The 19,134-nt window shown below is 52.8% G+C and overlaps 7 protein-coding genes across 7 annotated transcripts; 2 read left to right on the forward strand and 5 right to left on the reverse strand.

The window, feature by feature from the left end:
* Nucleotides 1-2,230: 2,230 nt before the first annotated feature.
* On the reverse strand, nucleotides 2,231-3,615 carry Z520_03986 (protein btn1; the record flags this gene model as incomplete). Its single annotated transcript, XM_016774496.1, has 2 exons — nucleotides 2,231-3,444; nucleotides 3,501-3,615. 2 exons carry the CDS (start codon nucleotides 3,613-3,615, stop codon nucleotides 2,231-2,233), a joined length of 1,329 nt encoding a protein of 442 aa, XP_016634423.1.
* Nucleotides 3,616-4,077: 462 nt separating this feature from the next.
* Z520_03987 (uncharacterized protein) lies at nucleotides 4,078-5,652 on the reverse strand (the record flags this gene model as incomplete). Its single annotated transcript, XM_016774497.1, has 1 exon — nucleotides 4,078-5,652. The coding sequence occupies one exon, from the start codon at nucleotides 5,650-5,652 to the stop codon at nucleotides 4,078-4,080; it is 1,575 nt and encodes a 524-aa protein (XP_016634424.1).
* Nucleotides 5,653-6,594: 942 nt separating this feature from the next.
* On the reverse strand, nucleotides 6,595-8,666 carry Z520_03988 (uncharacterized protein; the record flags this gene model as incomplete). The annotated part of the gene is made up of 4 exons (XM_016774498.1): nucleotides 6,595-7,448; nucleotides 7,506-7,771; nucleotides 7,824-8,261; nucleotides 8,311-8,666. 4 exons carry the CDS (start codon nucleotides 8,664-8,666, stop codon nucleotides 6,595-6,597), a joined length of 1,914 nt encoding a protein of 637 aa, XP_016634425.1.
* A 1,119-nt stretch (nucleotides 8,667-9,785) lies between these two features.
* On the forward strand, nucleotides 9,786-11,511 carry Z520_03989 (uncharacterized protein; the record flags this gene model as incomplete). The annotated part of the gene is made up of 4 exons (XM_016774499.1): nucleotides 9,786-10,040; nucleotides 10,133-10,391; nucleotides 10,447-10,866; nucleotides 10,955-11,511. The coding sequence occupies 4 exons, from the start codon at nucleotides 9,786-9,788 to the stop codon at nucleotides 11,509-11,511; spliced, it is 1,491 nt and encodes a 496-aa protein (XP_016634426.1).
* Nucleotides 11,512-12,218: 707 nt separating this feature from the next.
* Z520_03990 (uncharacterized protein) lies at nucleotides 12,219-13,751 on the reverse strand (the record flags this gene model as incomplete). The annotated part of the gene is made up of 1 exon (XM_016774500.1): nucleotides 12,219-13,751. The coding sequence occupies one exon, from the start codon at nucleotides 13,749-13,751 to the stop codon at nucleotides 12,219-12,221; it is 1,533 nt and encodes a 510-aa protein (XP_016634427.1).
* Nucleotides 13,752-15,323: 1,572 nt separating this feature from the next.
* Z520_03991 (uncharacterized protein) lies at nucleotides 15,324-17,196 on the forward strand (the record flags this gene model as incomplete). Its single annotated transcript, XM_016774501.1, has 2 exons — nucleotides 15,324-16,246; nucleotides 16,338-17,196. 2 exons carry the CDS (start codon nucleotides 15,324-15,326, stop codon nucleotides 17,194-17,196), a joined length of 1,782 nt encoding a protein of 593 aa, XP_016634428.1.
* A 756-nt stretch (nucleotides 17,197-17,952) lies between these two features.
* Nucleotides 17,953-18,934, reverse strand: Z520_03992 (uncharacterized protein; the record flags this gene model as incomplete). Its single annotated transcript, XM_016774502.1, has 4 exons — nucleotides 17,953-18,254; nucleotides 18,330-18,448; nucleotides 18,506-18,732; nucleotides 18,788-18,934. 4 exons carry the CDS (start codon nucleotides 18,932-18,934, stop codon nucleotides 17,953-17,955), a joined length of 795 nt encoding a protein of 264 aa, XP_016634429.1.
* Nucleotides 18,935-19,134: the final 200 nt, after the last annotated feature.

Below are 19,134 nucleotides of genomic sequence, written 5' to 3' on the forward strand. Positions count from 1 at the left end.
TTCGAGAGGTGGAAGGCCGGTCCATCCACCCAAAACAAGGATCCTAGGGCGCCAGATCAGAAAAGGCGCAGCTGCAGGCTGCAGGTGGCCTGCCTACCCTTGGGAAAGAACCTTGGAAGCGTGGAAGCGTGATCGTTTGGCGGCGTCTCCAAGGACACAAGGGGCGTGCCGGGTAGTGGATGCGCCTTCCTCGTTAGCTAAAAGGGCGCCTTGCCCAACCCAAGGAAGGCCACACAAAGTCTATCTTGCCAATGACGTCGCTCTCTTTCCAAGAGTTCTGGGCCCTGAACTAGGGTCCTTGCTCTGGCGCTGCTCCTTTGGGGGTGCGTGGCTTGTCTTTGGAGCTCGACAAAGCGGTGGCCGATGCGGAACGCGGGCACAGGCGCAGGCATAGGCGACATCCTCGCGTCGGAAGACGGTGTAGAACTGATCATCAGTCATTGGGGATTGGTGGTCCAAGTATCCCATAGTGTGTTGGATCATCGTGATCAGTATGCGTCTAGGAAGACTATCCGACATTGATTGATGCGACCGTGCTGATCATCTTGTCCCTTGCTGCCGCTGCTTCTCCTGTTTCTTGCCCGTTTCTGCTGCTCTTACTCGTGGCTGTTTCTGTCGGTTGCATGACATGTCCAGCGTCTGCACGCTGACAAAACTAAAGGGGGGGGGAACTCGCGGGAACGTGCATGGAATGGCGCGCATTGGGTTGGACGAACCCCCGGAGTAAATATATCTCCTCTCTCACTGGTCTGCAGCTTTCGACACCTTGCTCGCTGACAGTCTCACAAAGCACAGCAAAAAAGAATGTTTGCATATTCCCTCAGAAACACACGTACCTGGTCCTGCATCATCGTTCTCATAATCAGCCTGGCTGTCGAATCGGCGGCCTTCTTTTGATACACCCCTTCCCTCGAACCATGTTGATCTCGCTTCTCCGTGGTGCTGACGCTGAGGTTGTGGTTGCAACAGTCGCTTGTCGTCGAGTCCAACAGTGTCTGGTGTCAAAGGCGTAGTATTTTGGTCGTGAAAGGGAGGGTCACCTCCATTTCCGGTCCTCGTCTGGCTAGAATGTGCTGTTCCCAAAAACCTGGCTCGTTGGCCTCGGCTGGAATCCATCTCGTTCCCTTGCGTCAAGCTGTGCTGATTGTGAGATCGTCAAGTAGGCCGAGATCGCCAGGGTCTGATTCGTTCCGTATGGCGCGGGTCCGGCAATGTAGATCTCAAGCCTGAATGGTGTTGCTTTTTGTTGTTTCGCTGGCATGCTACCTGAAAGCTATGCACTCTTCACTGAATCTGTGTGCCTGCGATAATGGCTTTCTTTCTTTCTGTCCACGGACCTCGGCCAGTGCCTTGGGCTCAAGCAGCGCTGCTGACAACCGATTGGGTCCTATGCATTGGCGGTGAAAGAGGGCCTTGATGGGATGGATAGGTTTACTGTTCAAACAGAGCGCGATCCTCTATCTCTCCGCTCTCTGCAGGAAAAGGTCGAAGGGGGCTGTAGACAACAGAACAGGAAAGCAGTCAATGGTAATTAATATCAAGGCATGGGAAAAGGCCATTTAGCAAAGTCTGGAGAAGAAGCTTTCTTTCTTTTTCCACTACTGCGGCTCGGCATGCGACAAGCTGCGTAGAGTTGCGTGAACCTTGCATGATGCATGGACTTCGGAACAGTCGTTTGGTGCTCTTTTCAACTGCCTGCTGAATCGAGATGGCATTGATGGCGACAGAGACACCTCTGAACGGGTTTTTGGTTGCTTCGACCCATAAAGCAAATGGCTGATGCTCGAAATCCCAGATGTTCCGCCCGCTCCTTCACCGTCTCTATTTCTCGATTCCCTTCTCCCAGCTCGCCGTTATACATTGTTTGCTCCTTTTCCCTGTGCCCTGTTTGAATCTAGGTTTCGACTACCGACGTACGGTTCGACCATGTCTCCGGCACGGAACACGCTCCCTGAGTAGCTCACCACGCTATCGATTGGATGCAGATATGGCGCATTTCTTACTTCGGAATCACATAGTATTCATCATGGAGTTTACCTAGTAGCACGAGGAGGATGGCTGGGTCTTGTAGCTTGCATTGCCGGTCTAGAACCCCTAGATGTTGCAGCACACATGCCACACAGCCCGGCACTTATATCCAGACAGCCTTATCCAAGAGCAGCATCACAATACTCGTCCGCCAGAAAGTGTAAAATGCTGCCTTACCTACCCATATCCCTCCTGACTTGCGTCACAGCTTCTTACAATAGTCTTTCCCATGTTGGACCTGCCAGTTACATAACCACACTTCAAACGCCATGCCGATAAACCCGGCAATGCAAATTCCGCCCGAGTCGCTCACTGTGGTCGCCGACAGGGAAAATTCCCGGTCCTCCTTAGGTACCGTTTCACTGATCTCGGCAAATGTGTTGACATAGACGAGGCCGCCCAGTAAACCTTCCCAGAAGATGATTGCAAAGACAATATACACATTGGGAATAAAGCCGAAGAGTGCTTGTAGCGTCAAGACCACCAGATTGACCACTTGCAAAAACGACGGCAGATATAAATTGTGAACGCGGAGAAACGGCGTCGAGGACCGGGAAAGGAAGACCCCTAATTGGTATATCGCATTGTAGGTCGGGTAGAAGGCCCGGAAGTGTTTGAAAGGGCTCCTCTCTAGCGGAAACAGAAGGGTCGGGGCGACGCCTTGGTTAATGGTATATTCGGCCACGTATACCATGAGCAACGGTAGCATGTAGGGGAAGAACAGCCCTTTGGCTCGGGTCAAGTTGTATCTGAACAACGACCAAGTGGACATCCTGGAGTTCATGGGAAAGGGCGGCTTGACCGCGTCTGGAGACGAAAGTAGTCCTTCTCTTTGCTCTTGATCGACGCTGTCGTCATCCCGAAGGAGTGCATTGTCGCCGTGATGTCTGTGGGAATGTGATCGCAAAGGCTCCATGGGAAGGACAAGGAAGAAGCTGACCAGCATAATGGCCGGGAGGCAGGCAGAAGCCAGTAATGTTGTGCCGACGCTGAGGCCCAGTGTTGTGGTCGCGAGTGCGTATGCTCCGGCTCCTATCAACCCAGCACCCCCAGTGCCACTCCCCCATGCTGCGAGACTGAAAGGACCGTAGTAATGAACCAGGCCCAGAAAGCTCAATTCTCCTCCACCACTGCTCAGCGACGCTAGAACCACACCGGCCAACTTGGTAGTGATTGTTCCGCCATCTGTGTAAGCGGGTGTGAGGGCGATCAACAGCATGCCAACCACGGACAGCACCACGAAGACCAGGATTCGAATCGAGTAGGGAACGACATGGATGAAGTACGGGGCGCACAGCTTGACCCCGAACGACGGGATCACATCGGCGAGCAGGACAACTCCTTTGGGGATATCGGGACCGACAAGGTCAAGCGCAGCCGAGAGGATTATCACGTAGAGGACATTGTTGATCAACCCTGCCCACCTTCAGTCTCGGTATACAGCCGTTCCACTCCCTGTGCCAGAGACTTACCAAAGAGCCAGAAAGCGACACAGACTCGAGGGTCAGCGCCGCTGAAGCTTTGCTTGAGCCGCTCAATGAAGATAGCCCAGGACGACGAAGGGGAGCCTGGAAGAGGCAGGGCCATCTAGTCTGGGTCTCAAGACTATCTCGCCATAGACATACCTAGATAGACCTCGATACAGGAGGGAACAAGGAAATGATACAAGTGGTGACTTACAACAACGCTCGAGATAAGATGCGGTCGTCTACAGCAGCTCATATCGAGGCTGGTGACATGTGCCGCACACGCGACTCCCACCATCTAGGCAAGTATCACATGCCGCTTTACATGATCATGCGGGACTAAGTGGATATGACATCCCATTCTCTCCTGCCACTTTAACCTCTCCCAGAGCCGGCAGTCCCGCTCGATTTAATTTCCGCTCAGCCTCGAGCAGTGGCATCGATGGCGGAGAATCTCGATTAAGGAGAAATGGACCAAACACATCGTCCAGCAAATATCTCAAGAAGCCTGCTACCAATGGTCATTAACATCAGGGGCACCACCAAACTACCATATCCTTCACTGACATAAACTGCTTGTATATCATGAGCCATTTGACTTGACGGCATTTGACTTCCCCAGAGCGGCGGCTGCAGCCTCACGACCCGCGATACGGCCAAAGACAGCACCTTTGGTCAACCCGGCTCCGCCAGGGTAATTGTGATAGAAGAGCCCGCCAGCGATCTCTCCTGTGGCCCACAGATTAGGCATGGGTCGTCCCTCGTTGTTCAAGACACGGGCTTCAGTGTCTGTCGCGATTCCGCCATATGTGAAGGTGATGCCACAGGCCACCGCGTAGGCGACAAAGGGGGCCTTCTCGATCCTCGTGGCCCAGTTCGTCTTGGGAAATGGCAGGTTCGCCGCGGGGGACGTGCGCAGCCCGTCCAGCTTCGTGGGGTTGAATTGGCTGACGTCGTCGGAGCAGGCGGCGTTGAAGGTCTCGATGGTCCTGAGCAGGCCCGCGGCGTTGATACCCATCTTCTCCCCGAGCTCCTGGATCGTGTCTGCGTAAATGGGCGTCGCGGTCTGGTATCGCTTAGGCAGGAGGTGGACGGTCTGCTGGTCGAAGATCTGGAACGCCCGGGCCTCGGGCTGGTCGCCGATCTTCTTGCCCGTTTTTGCGTACGTCTTGCCGAAGTCGTCTTCCCCTTCGTCGAAGAATCGCTCGCCCTTGATGTTGACAGTGATGCCGTAGGGGTACGCGTACCGTGGCATGTGCACGGAGATGTTGATATCGCCGGTCAGAGGGCCGTTGGCGTCCTGCGGCGAGGCGTGGGCTGCGCCCCAATGGCCAACGGGACGGGCGCCCGCGGCGATGGCGCGGTTGAGCATCGTGCCCATGTTGTATTTGGTCCCACGCACGAGAACAAGGTCCCAGCCTTCGCCGAGATATTGGCGGCGCATGGCTGGGTTGGATGAGAAGCCACCACTAGCAAGCACCACCTTCCCATACACGTCTGTGAAGCCATCGCGGTGTCGGACCTTGACGCCGTGGACTGTGTCTCCGGTAGCGATGAGGTCGTGAGCCGGGCTGTCGTACCAGACAGTCATTCTGCCGCCAGGGACGAGACTTTCGGCCGCCGCCCACCATGCATCCGTCAGGCCGACACCACCGCCAACCGCCATGACCACAGCGCCGGAGTTCATACTGATCTTCTCGCCTCTAGCGGCCAGGTTCTCGACGTTGTGATACTTCCGAATCATCAACTCCCACTTGTGGCCCTTGGACTTCATCCACTCCATGGTCTCCCACCCCTGCTTGACGAGCACCTCGGCAACGTCCTTGTCCAGACGGCCGTGCGAAGTCTTGGAGAGATCGTGGAAGAACATCTCGTCCGTGTAAGGGTCAATGGTGCAGTACTTGGTGTCGTCTAGGGCCTCTTCACAAAGCAAGCTCTTGACATGCTCCATACCCTTGTGTGAAGCCCGAAACACTGTGCCTGCAAAGCGACTGTTTCCCGCGCGGTCCTCCTTTGGAGCGGCTTCTAGAACAAGCACACGAGCACCATTGTCGTGTGCTGAAATTGCTGCTGCAAGGGCAGCGTTGCCGCCTCCCACGACGATAACATCGAAGGTCTGCGAAGTACCTTGGATGTCTGCCGGTGTCACGCTTCCCATGATGATAATATCAAGATATAGTGCTCGCTAGCAGACTGTTCAAGGACTGTTCGATTTTATAGTAATTTGGAAATTGTTGAAGCTTGGCTGGGTTATGCTTCTCGACTCTTGTAGGAGAGAGAAGCCTGGGGCCGTTTCTATGGAAATCCGGCCGAATGTTATCTGTTTTCTCAGTTTTTGTATATGGCTCAATCACAATGCCATTCGGTCCGCTCTGCCTCCGAAGTAAATGGGTACAATGCTCATGCCACGCTCAAGGTGGAACCGACGACAGTTGAATTGAGCGACAAACACCAGAAAAGTAGAGCAGCATTAGCGCGTCCTGGCCTGAAGATATGCACCAACTGGCTCAGACCCTGACCTCGACTCCTGCATTGTGGCCGTTCTTTAGTAGCCTTCCCTTGTTCAGACCAGGCGGGACAGTGAGCGGGGTATTGAGTTGGAGAATACATGTAGTGTCTGATGATGCCGAGTGCTAGTGAGGCTCCGGCCGCAGCGCGGCCTGGTTCAACGTTGTGTTCCCAGACCATCTGCAGCCGGGATTCGGTCCATTGCCGGAATGTATAGAGCGAAGATGTCCTGATTGGCGGTGGCACAACATGGTCTTGCAAGCAGAAGAGGGGACTAACAGACTCTGGCCCTGCCTGATATCAAGTTCTAATCCCTGCTACTATTCGTTGAAGGACGGAATGAACATGTTCCCACCAATTTGCCGATCAGAACCGAATCACTTCGATGTGGTTAGTCCAAAGCACCGCTTCCAATATTATTATATAAAGTATACTCTGAATCCACAAGAGTAAGCTGCAGGTGATTTACCTCCCAGGTGACCCCCTGGTCCGTACTGGGATAACGTAGAGGATTGTCCGCCTCGCTCAAAGAAGATACGATCTGTTGAAGGCGTGGTACAGCAACAGGTGGTTACCATCATTCAGAAGGCTCTTATCCGCGCTGGGTGTTGAAAATGTAATCCGAGTGCAGTTCCATGCCGTCAAAGTCCGCAGCCATCAAAGTCGAGATGCCGCTTTGATTCCAAAGCCAGTGATTATTACTCTCGTCAACTAATCCCATGTCCATCTCTCCAATCTCTTCGAGCCATGTTGATGTAGAACGGGATAGTACCGGGGCATTGGAAACTTTGGGACCCGTGTCAATCTGGGCAATGAGAATGTCTGGCTCCAGGTTCTGTTCCCTGGCTCTCTCAGTGCAAGTGGAATGTGTGTTGCCACCTGCAGCAATACCCAATGAGGCAGACGACGGAGAGCCACTATTCTCACCTTGGGAGGCAGTGACTGTTCTACCACAAGGCTGCCCTCCAAAGTTCTCTCTCCATTTCCAAAGAGTGTCATGAAGCAGGTTGGCTCCGAGGCGACTTCTCACCTTGAGCTCTGGTTGCACGGCAGTCGGTTCCGTTGTGGCTCCCCAAAGCTGTGCAAGAATCTTGGAATATCTTCCTAGTAGATCATTGTCTTCAATCGAACACTTCTTGACCAGGCATACACCGAGGTTGAATGCTTTGCGTCCCTCGTCCATGTCAATGAATTGCGAATAGTAGCCACTCCGAAGGATTTTCAAGGCAAAGCTACAAGCAGCACAAAGCCCATGGATGAATATTTCCGGACCACAGGTTAACAGCTTAGAATGTACTTCCCTCTCCTGGCACTTCCAAATGACGTTGAGTGAAGCACGATATGCTTTGAGGATAAACTCTTTGTGTGCACCCTGGTGAGAGCGCTCTAAGAGATAGTAACTTCGGAGCTGAAGTGTGGCATAGAGAAACAGGATTTCATTCGTTTCTGCGTTCAAGTTAGGACTCTGGTAAAGACAGCGCCCTGAGTGGGAATATAACTCACTGGACAAATCTGGCCCAAGAGTGAATCGGAGGTCTTTCAATTCAGACTCATATAGAGGCAGTAGTACTCCGCTATCATTCTCTCCCAGACTGGCCATTCGTCTTTCCCGGCTGGCCATTACTCTGTGAAAGCGATTGCAAAATCTTGTAATGAGGACCATATGGTAAATTTCCAGAGGGAGATTTCCGTGATTGTCGGAAGTGCAGATCATATCAAGGGTAGCGTCAGTGACAAATAAAGGGAACTGTCCAACGTAAGATGTTATGCTAGAGCCACCGTCAGATGGATAACCGACCAGCAAAAGGGGCGGGTAGGTACTTTTCTGCCGCTATAAAGCATGCTGACCATACCAGCAGGGCGTCTCTCAGTTCTTCCGGACTAAACCGAAATTTGACGCGTGAAAAATCCTGGGCAAAATATGGTTTGTGCAGTCCAATATGCATTGCGCCGGTCTTTGCAACTGAGGCTAGTATGAACGAGGGGTCTGTACTCATGGAAGAGGTTGGGAATGGCCAGAGACAGATCAAGATCATCGCCTTCAGCTCCAGCCGAGAATGCGGAACTTTGGGCACTGTCTGCCACAGGAGGTCTTGTACAGCTTGTGAAAGGCTTGTGAGCATGGTGGGTTCCTCCTCGTCTCTTCTGGAAGCGATGGCAATGATAGTCCAGAAAAGCAGCGGGGACTTGGCATGATAATCATCGGGTGAGCCACTTCCCTCGACGAAGGGCAAAAATGGGTGGTATTGAGAGAAGAATCTATGTTCACCAAATGAGCGACTGTGATGTTTATCCGGGCCGTACTCACGTCTGAAACAGCCTGTCTATCTGAGAAGGCGTGACAGTCACGTTGCCGAGTGTTTGCGGATTAACTGCTGGAAGCAGTTGTACTTGAGCAGCAACTTGTGGTTCACGAAGTTGTGAGTCTGTCAAGGCAGGTGAAGGATGCGAAACTACAGGACCAATTCGAGGTCCATTGATGGCTAGATCTGGACAATTTGCTTCTTCACGGTTCGGTGGCGAGTAGGAGTCATCCAGGGTCGGCGGTGAAATATTGACGACGTGCGGTTGTGCTGCTCGCAGTCGTTCGACTTCTTCCGCGAGTTCTCGCAGCTTCCTGGTCTCGTCAGAAATGCCGCGGCAGGCGTCACCCAGGACCGGCATCCCCACTCACACTCGTTTATTGTGTCTCTTATAATCATTGTCATAGACACAGGACAAGCCAAGATCTCGACATCGGATACATACTTGCTGAAGACCTATGCTCTCGCATCGTAACTGGAGACCATGTCAATCCTTGGGACATGACATCGAAGTTTCGGGGTATAGATTGAAGCTCTGCGAAGGCTAGGCGGAAACCACTTACTTTCCCTTGTCGGCATTCTCTACAAGCAACCCGCTTGCGCTTTCCAGGTGCCGAACACCCTTGCGCAGGGGCTGGTTCATTGCTGCTACGTGGTGCTAGGGGCACTAGCGAGCGAGTGCTAGTCGCAAATGGCGAATTGGGATTGCCCGGCTGAATGTCCATTCTCAGATGCTCATTATTCGATCCTCCTCTGGTAGTATCGTGGAACAGCTGAAGATGTGGAGGAAGGTGAAGTGTCTCGTCCAGGTAAGGTTCCGTTGAGACTAAACTGGACTAGCGGACAAAACAGTCAGCATCTGAGAGTCCGATACAAGCCTCAAGTTGTGGGATGGAGAGAGAAGAATGAAAATGAAAGCAACCACAAGTGGGTGGCAGGAGGGAGGGAGTCGGGGTGGCCGATGCGGAGGGTGGAGAGTCCCCGGATTGCCAAGACCTGAGGGTGGGTGGAGCCAATTATATGCAATGCCGCAAACCGGACCGATCAGTATCTGCATGTTGAGGAGAACTTCTTCAAATACCATTGATACATCTCCACGGCCAGCTTGCCGACTACCCCCAATCTGCTACAGGTTCGTCCCAGATAGGGAAAGGTAAATAGCGGGACAACATGGTGGTGAATTCTGGGGAACCTTCAGACTCGGGGATCCGCTTGATATCGGACATGCCTCGCGACCCCAGCCTGGGCAGCTTGTGGGCGGGCGACTATAAAATTCCTTTTCAGGCAGCGATTGGACCACATACGCATGGTCTTCCACCTCTCTTCATCCTGTCTCTCTTCTCTCCTCTCCAGTTCCAAGACTCAGCAGCTACTTGCATCTATCTGCTGACAAGGAGAATTAAATCACCGACCATTGTCCGGTATGGAAGCCTCAACCATTTCCGATCTTTCCAAGCCTGGGCATGGTACGAACATTGAAATGCTCGAGGATGCTGCAAACCACGATATTCCTCCTACCAAAAATGAAAATGCCTTCGCCGGCCACGCGCAACGCAGCCTGAGCAAGCGCCCGGAGGAGAAACGTCTCGTCCTCAAGCTGGATCTGATCCTTATGCCCTTGTGTTGCCTCATCTACTTTGTCGCTTACCTCGACCGAAATTGTATTGGCAATGCCCGTTTGATGGGCTTGGAAGAGGACTTGTCTCTCACTCCGAATCAGTTCTATAATTGTCTGGTGGGTCACCCTCAATCCCTTTTTTCCCCCCCAATGCACGTAAACCCAGCCTGGCGTGACTAACGATTCTTTCTTGATTCTCGAAACAACAGACCATGTTCTTTGTTGGCTACATCATTTGCATGTTTCCAGGAAACGTCGGACTCAGATTGCCCTGGATGACAGCACCAGCGTTGATTGGGGGCGGGGTGCTAACTTTTGGCGCCTTCTGTGCCGGTATTGGCGGTGCCCAGAACTATGCAACTGTCCTGGTCCTCCGGGTTCTCATCGGGTGTGCGCAAGCATTCATTCAGGGCTTGGGCCTGTATCTGTCTTTCTGGTACAAGAGAAATGAATTGGCTTCTCGAAGTGGTGAGTCCACAACATCAACCCTTCTTTGGCCTACAGCTGACAAAGTTGAAATCAGCTGTCTTCTACTCGGCTGCCACCATTGCAGGCGCTTTCTCCGGCCTTATATCGTACGGGATCTCGAAGCATCTCACACTGGAGCGAACCGGACTCTCCCCATGGCGGTGGCTCTTCATCGTCGAAGGGGTCTTGGCCGTGGCTGTGGGCATCACTGTTATCCTGGTCATCCCCAACTTTGCGGATCGGATGAAGAAGTTGAAAACCTGGCTGCTGAGCGAGGCCGAGCTCAAATTGGCTATCGAGAGATCGAAGGACTATAACACCACGGGAGCCAACATCGACATGTGGCAGGTCTGGGCATGTTTCAAGGACCCTAAATCGTGGATGTTCGCCATCATCAACGCCGGCGTGGCACTTGGTATTGCATCCGTGGGCAATTTCCTCCCCACCTTTGTCAAGTCTTTCGGATACTCTGCAGGTACGGCCCAGTCCCTCTCTTCCTTTTTTTTTCACAAAACACTCGCTTGTCTCCTATCAAACCCAGCTGCTAATATCTACCTGTCCAGACAAGGCACAACTTTTCACCGTCATCCCATACGCCTGTGCGGCCGTGTTCCTGATCGCCATCTGTTTCCTTTCTGACAGGTACAACATGAAGGGTCCCTTACTTGTCGTCACCCTATCGGTCTCGGTGATCGGCTACATCATCTTGTTATCCGTGCGCTCCGTGCCCGTCCTGGTATTCGCCACCTGCCTAATCACCGCGGGCTTATACCCGAGCGTGATCCTTTTGACATCGTGGTTGGGCATCAACACCTGCGGCTTCACCAAGCGCGGCACCACCTGGGCCATGGCCGAGGTCTTTGGGCAGTGCTTCTCCATCATGGGCACGCACGTCTACGACAGCCCCCCTCGCTTCATCAAGGGCCATGCGATCGTCTTGGGCTTCCTGTCTATGGCTATCATCATGACCGTATCAGCTGTCTTCTGGATGAAACACGAGAACAAGCGCAAGGATGCTGAGATCGAGCGATACAGAGACTCTGGAGAGCATCATCCGCACTTCGAACGCAGCCTGGAGGACGAGGGTGATCAGCACATTGCCTTCCGGTATATTCTTTAAATATCTTGCGGTGTAGGTAACCTGCGTGATAAGCCGCGGGAGCACAAGCAGCAGGCTGTTGATTCATCGAGAGGGCCTTCTCCATTCAGTTTGGACTCCACTACATACAATACAACCTCAGTAACGTCCTGAGTTAGGAAATGTAATTTCAAGACCCACATATATGAATATAACTGTGTGTTCTGCTGAAGCCCAGACGCGAAGAAGCACTGAGGGCCAAACCCAGCCATTTTGTACACGAGTTCAATGCTACTAAATCAACTCCCTGTCTGCCTGCCTGACAAACGTTCCAGGGAAATCATTTGACCGCAAGACCCATGAGCAAGCTCACTCAGCGGATGGAGGATCAGGGCCCGCCTGGTGATATAGATATATCCTGCACACGAAAACAAGATGACTAGAAGACTCGCTCCATGAGAATCGGCACTGGTAGAGCAGATTTTGGAAAGCTACACATAGGCGAAGTCTGCATTCTGTAGCAACGAATAGATCGTAGTCTTCTGGAGCGACAACGCAAGAGGTATAAAGTTGCCCAGGGACTTTCCTCATTATAGGGACTTCTTACTCAGATTTTTCCTTTTAATCTACGAGAGAGACGGAGTAAATGAGCTCCATGTTTGTAATCTATGGGAAAGACAGAATAAATAGCTCCTTTCCCTGTGAGAACACAGCTTCAAGACAGAGCTCGTCACTCCCGAGTCTCGAACTCAAACGTCAATGGGACATTTGACCGGATCCTCGAGCAGGGCAGCGAGCTGCCTCACATCGGGGACTTTTTCCAGCGACAGCACACAGCGCTCGATGGCGTCGCGTCTGTCACCGTCCAAGATCTCGGCGGTCAACTCGCGCCACTTGGCCACAATATCCTCGTTGCTGACGGGCGGCTTGATACCACGGGGCGCGTCGACGCGGCCCTGGACCTCGGTGCCGTCGGCGAACGTGACGGTGACGACCGTCTGCCAGCGAGACATTTTGGTCGCGTCAAAGGCCTTGTTGTGCGTCGGCGTGGTTTTGGCCATCAACTCACGGAGTAAAGGTCGGTTCAGGCGCGAAGCCCCGAACTGTACCATTGAGACTTGGCGGTCGACCAGCTGCGCCGCAGCAGCGTATTGGATCGACATCTGTGCCGCGACGCTCGAGAGAGGCCGCGTGGGATCCGCGATCCAGCCGCCGTGCTCGAACGCGGGCCGCGCGTGCTGCGTCACGATCTTCGTGATGTTGGCGAGATTGTCCGGCGCAAAGAGCTCCGGGTGCGAGCGCTGTAGGCCGGCGACCGTGTCGATCGTCCCGTGCAAGCCAGCCATCGCGGCGTGCAGTTTCACGCGGATTCCCTCGAGCTCCCAGCGCGAGCCGAGGCCGCTGACGAGCTCATCGGGCAGAGACTTTGGCTCGAAGTTCGCCCCTTGGCTGAAGCAGCTCAGGAAGCCGCCGTAGGGGACCTCGTAGACCTCCTGGATCCCCGTGTAGTTTTCTTTGGCCATGAACGCGGCAAACAGGCCGTTCCGTGCTGCGAAGCCGTGCTGCATTCGTTTCGCCATGGAGCCAAACTGTGCGGACATGAGCCCGCCTGTTTGTGTGCACGCCATGCCCAATGCCCATTCAGTCTGCGCACCTGACAGTCCAAGTAGTGAAGCGACTGCGGCCGCCGTTGCCGAGGGGCCTTGAATGGCGCCGCTATGCCACCCTCGGCTCAGTAAGTCTGCACCATGTAGTGCCATCCCAACCCGTGGTCCGACTTCACACCCGACGATATATGCGTGCAGGAAATTGGCACCCGTTGAGAGCGAAGTTTCCGCAGCGCTAGTGGCATCAGAGCTGGAGGGAGCGGCCTCCACCGAAGCCAGCAATGCCGGTATCAGCAAGGAGTTTGAGTGTAAAGGCGCCGTGGAGTGATAGTCGTCGAGCTCGAAGCCCTGAATAAAGGTACTGTTGAGGATGGTTGCCGCCACAGGGGGCAGCTTCTTCTCCCTTCCCCAGCCAATGAGGGTGCATTGGCCGGCACTCGAGGGTTCCATGGTGCACACGCCTCTCACAGCAGTTTCAGACCACGGAAGGTGCGCCGCGACCAGAGCACAGGCGAAGCCGTCCAAGATCAGGTATTTGGCGCGCTCGATGACATGGTCGGGAACCTCAGACAGTTTGGTGCTCGTGATCCAGGTGCAGAGCTGACCTGTAATTCCGTCCGGCTTACTAGGCGTCGTTGGGTTAGAGGACGGAGATATTTCAGTGCTTGGAGACATAGTTCTTCTTTGATTGCTATCGATGCTTGCTGGACTGACGTTACCAAAGAGCGTGATGCACTGTCAAGATGGAACGGAACGTCTTGTATCAACTAAGACAGGCTCACCTTTGCTGGGATGCGAAGGTTTTCTCATAAATTTCCTGGCGACCAGAATCGCGTTTAAAAGGGGTTTGGCCTCGTCGGAAGAGATGAATGGCTTCTGGGGAGCTTTCTGATTTGATGTTCCACTTGCAGAACGGTGACCACCGGTCCACAAGCAGTATGCCCGTCGGACTGTCTTGTCAGTCGAACTCCTGTTAGAACCATAATTACCCCAGAACACTCAAAAGCTTCGACCTTGGGAGTTGCATCTTTGCAGGGGAGTCCATAGCAAGACGGCCCCTCGCACAGCTGAATGCGACTCGTCGTTGTTGTGGCAGGGCGAGAGGGTTTAGTGATGATTCAACTGTGATTGGTTTCATCGCATCGGCGCCGCACGCGGCCCGGGTGCGGATTGCTTGCTAACTGGTCATCTAGGCCGATGTTCGGCCTCGATATAACCGCCATCGGACGTGGTTCCCTGACAATCATAATGTGCATATCATGCCATTCACACACGTCGCTGGAGTCGAGACCTCAAGGAGCGCTAAAGAGCTTGGGAATAAACTCAGAATGCTAGACTAAAACAACAACTCCGATGGTGCGCTGGACCGGTCAACGATCGAGCAGGAAGAGGAATCCAATAGGTGGAGCAGTATATGTGCATCCGATCCGAGGTATCTAGAGCAGATAACTAACCTTCTGTTGTATGAGCAATGGGGATATGATCATGTACTTGTAGGAATCGAAGTCTATCATCGTGCCCAGTTCTCCTGAGCGAGGCCAAACGGGTGACGGTGGGAGTGGGAATCGATGACTGCGAATAGATATCGGGCTTCGAAACATCTTTCCGCAAGTAAGTTGGGCACATCACTGATAGAGCGTCTCTTGAACTTTAGCCAATGACGCCGAGTCAGATTTGGGAAACGAGTTTTTCCAAAGGCATCGCTGCTACATGCTCAGCCTATGTTATGACAAGGCCCTTAGTTTTTTCCATGGCGGGATCCACTCGCGATTTCCAGTGGGATGATCGTCTCCGAGAGCCTACTACAGTACAACATGTATTCTCAGTATTGGACCACGAGCGTGCCATGGTCCAATTCATCTGTTCTTCCCTTTTACCATAGAGCCTCAGGCTCCAGGCTTAGTGGCATATTTTCTAATAGAATAGTGACCGCGTGAGAGGATCAGGCTGGTGGTTAGGGGATCCTCGGATGTCATAATCCACTGCTTCCCCGGAAATCTGCAGCAAATGAGGTTTCCCTACCATTAGCTGAATGCTTGTACAGCCTATACTGTTACCGAAGCGATGCTGGATAAACGGCCTTTGAAGAATCATGATTTTACATTTTTGCCTGAAAATGCCCAGGCGTTCTTCCAATCCTTCAGGAGTCGACGTCTTTCTCCGCCTACGGTTGACTACTTCCTGAAAATAAGAGGACATTATTTGGGTCACATACCTTGAATTTGCTACGCGATCGGCAACGAAAATATGGCAAACATCACCACTGAGGTGCTCATCGTTGGGACTGGGCCGGGAGGAGCGTCTCTGGCAGCGTTTTTGTCGGAGTACGATATTCCGACCACAATCATCGAGAAACAACCGTTCACCACTCCGGAGCCCCGAGCTCATGTCACAAACATGGGAGCGATGGAGTGCATCAGAGACATGGGACTCGAAACCGCCGTCAAGGAGCAAGGTGCCCACTATTCCGCCATGCCATTACGAAGGTATTGCCACACGATCACGGGCCAAGAATACTTTCGCAACTACATTTCAAACCAAGTCCTCAGTATGAAAGGAGAGTACGAAAGCGCCAGCCCCTGCACACATGTGGATATTCCTCAAAACCTGCTGGAGCCGATCCTGATCAAGAAGGCCTGCCAAAGCGACGTCAAGGTTCGCTGGAACACGGAATTTATCTCGTACGAGGAGAATGCCTCTGGCATCCTTTCCACCTGCCGGGACCTGGAGACTGGACTGAGACTCTACATTCAATCTCGTTTCCTCTGTGGAGCCGATGGTGGACGATCAACCCTGGTGAAGCAGATTGGCGCCAAATTGGCGGGCCCACGCGAAGTGCCTGACACTTGCTACAGTATCTCTTTCAAGGCGAACATGGAACACATTTTCGCCCGTTGCCCCGTGTTCATGCACTTTATTGTCCAACCTGACAAAGAGTTCAATCCTAACTGCATGGTGGCAAGTTTGAGAGTCATTCGACCTTTCAGTCAATTCCAGCTGATCGCGATTCCCACTCCCGGTGCTCCGCCGCTGAAGAAGCTCGACGATGTGAACTGGGTGGAGGTGATCTCCAGATTGATTGGCGATCCCAGTGTTAAAATAGACATCTTCACCAAGACAAAGTGGCGTGTCAATGAAGTCGTCGCAGACTTTTATTCCAAAGGAAACGTGTGAGTTCTGCATGAACCGCGAGCCTCTTTGAGGCAGCTTTCTTCTTCATTACTCAACCAAGAAGGGTCTTTTCCTAACCATTGCATATAGATTTTGTCTAGGGGACGCGGTCCACCGGCACCCTCCCGCAAATGGGCTGGGGTCAAACACCTCGATCCAGGATGCGTACAATCTCGCGTGGAAGATTGCATACGTCAGCAAAGGGATTGCTTCTCACGAACTGCTGGCAACGTACAATGCGGAACGTCAGCCTGTCGGTGCACAAGTGGTGAAACGAGCAAACGATTCGTGGCGAATTGACCAGGAAGTGTTTGAAGCTATGGGAATGCTCGAGCCGACCGTCGAGAAACGGGCTGAAATCCTAGCAGAGATGGAATCAGACAGTAAAAGGGGGAGAGCTCTAAGGGGGAAACTAGACAAAGCATTCCACAACACGGCCTGGCAATTCCAGACGTGCGGGGCTGAGATGAACCAGTTTTACCGCAGCAGGGCCATCTATATTGACGATGAGCCAGCAGGCGCCAGAGAGCCGAAGCACCCTGTCGACAGAGATCTGTATTATGCGCGAGGGACGATCCCTGGTATGCGGCTCCCTCACGCTTGGTTGGCTACTAAGTCTTTAGATCATGATCTGTCGACCCAAGATCTGGCTGGCCATGGTTGTTTCGCCCTGTTTACGGGAATCGGAGGTAAAAGCGTCTGGACCAAGGCTGCAACAGATGCCTCAGAGAAATTTCCCGGTCTCAAAATCAGGGTGTTCGGCATTGGATGGGGGCAAGACTATCTGGACGCAATGCATACCTGGCGGGACGTGCGAGGGGTGGAGGAAGATGGTGCTGTTTTGGTCCGACCAGATCGGTTTGTTTGCTGGAGAACATCAAAGAGTATGAACGTCCAAGCTGCCGCCGAGAAGCTTGAGCGAGTCATAAAAGCTGTTTTGTGCTGGTGACTGTGAGATATGGAAGCGGAAAGTCTCATGTAACCCAATTTGAACACCTGTGGTGTCGATAAAGTCTCAACGGAAAGAGCTTCACGGTCGGAAATTCGAAGGAATTTAGAAGGCAGCTTGTTCAAGGATAGCCTTTGAATGCCATGAACAGAAGGAAATCTTGGACCGCTGACTGACCGTTGGATTGGCCAGCTGCCACGAGGGTGCCTAGTTCTGTCAGGCAGGCCTTGAGGCTGTTGGACTTTTTTTCAGGCCATTGGACGTGGCCCGGGTACCAATGACATTAGTCCACATCGTTGCTCGCCTCTAATCCCCGGATGCAAAAGACGCCACCAAATATCAATGGTGCTTTGTCGGTCGGGAGCACGGAATGCTCTCGAACGAAACAAGTCCTGCAAGGTCTGAAGCTAAGACCTGTTCATTTATCTGCTGCTCAGCTGGACAATCATGCAGGCCTCCGTGAAATGCTCTCAAACTACTAATTGTAAGAGAATTTTTGAAGAATGGATATAGGAGAGTCGGCCTCTGGCTGCTAGAGACTATGTGTTACTTCGTCTCAAGGAAGTACTTCCACTAGCTACGGAAGCATTATTGGCGCAGGCGTTCGGGAACTGTCCTTACAACCCCCTCCGTATGGTGAATAGAGAGGAAATAAATGAGCCGATTATACCCTCATCATCCACAGCTCTATTTAACGCAGACACTGGACTCTTTAGCAGACGACGAGACGGGATGAATTGTACAAGGTATGAGAATTCAACCGGTGGATTCCAATTCCGCAAGCTCTGCGTCGAGCTCTTTAACGAGCTGAGGAACGTCCAGCTTCTCCGACAACGGGTTCTGATTCCATTGCGCCACTTCATGTGCGATGGTGTCGATGGTCTCCAACAGTGCTGGCGCGATTCCAAGTTGCATGGATGCTTTACCATGGCTACGCGCCTGTCGTAGTGCCCCCAAGGCAATGATCGCAGAAGTAACGACGATCTCGCACTCTTTCAGGGGCAGAGTGTTGCACGCACCCATCGCATAGCCGAAAATCGCCGTTGTACCGAGATACGCTGCGGCGGCGGCAATTAACCAAGTCAGTTTTGTTGCTTTTTGCTCGTTTGCCGGGGCTCAAGACGTTTCTTTACCTAGATCTGGCAGGTATTGAGCGACCATCTGAGCGACTTCTGGGTTCCCAACACCGCGATAGACGCGTTTCAGCGTCGCATTGCCGAGTTCCCCGTAATCGGCCTCTTGGAATCCGGCTCTGAATCATGCCAATGTTTATTATCTCTTCCTTTCCACAAATGGGGGTGATGCAGACCTTGGTTTCAGTGGCACTTCGGCGATATTGCGCTTCTTGAGCTGCGCAATCAATCCGAAATTCGCTGGCATGGTATTCGGGAGTCCCACGAATCCCAGGGCCACAGTGACGGATTCACGCACCACTGAGAATAGTCCCAGTACACGCTCTTCACCTTCGGCCTTGAGCGCGTCATCAAATAGCGGCCCGGCAGCATCACCACGTCGCTGGGCGCAGAGCATCGCAGTCTGAGTGGAAACGATGAGCAGTTTTTTGGGGGCAGAAAACTTTGCGCTTACTTACCAGGATTCCGTACGAGAGCCCAGGCGTGTAGGATTGTAAGGCTTGCTGTAGTCGGGCGGCCCACCCGGCGAAGATCTCGCTGTCGTATGGAGTGGCATCCTTTGACAAATTGGCATTGACGTATTGGGAGTTGAAATCAGTCGCCATATTGGGTAGGACTCGTTGTGCGAATTTGTCTGAGACTGAGCGGACTTTGGTGGGCCATTTGGTACCTTTTATGTACTTCGTTTCCGGCCGTCTCTAATGCCAATATAGGTCGGGTTTTGCAGGGTAGGCCACTCCTTGATCACCATCACTGCCTATTTCCTCATCTCTGAACTCTCATTTCCTGTCTCTCGCAGGATATG

The sequence above is a fragment of the Fonsecaea multimorphosa genome (genome assembly GCF_000836435.1).
Source record: "Fonsecaea multimorphosa CBS 102226 unplaced genomic scaffold supercont1.6, whole genome shotgun sequence".
In the NCBI taxonomy this organism is placed as follows: Eukaryota; Fungi; Ascomycota; class Eurotiomycetes; order Chaetothyriales; family Herpotrichiellaceae; genus Fonsecaea; species Fonsecaea multimorphosa.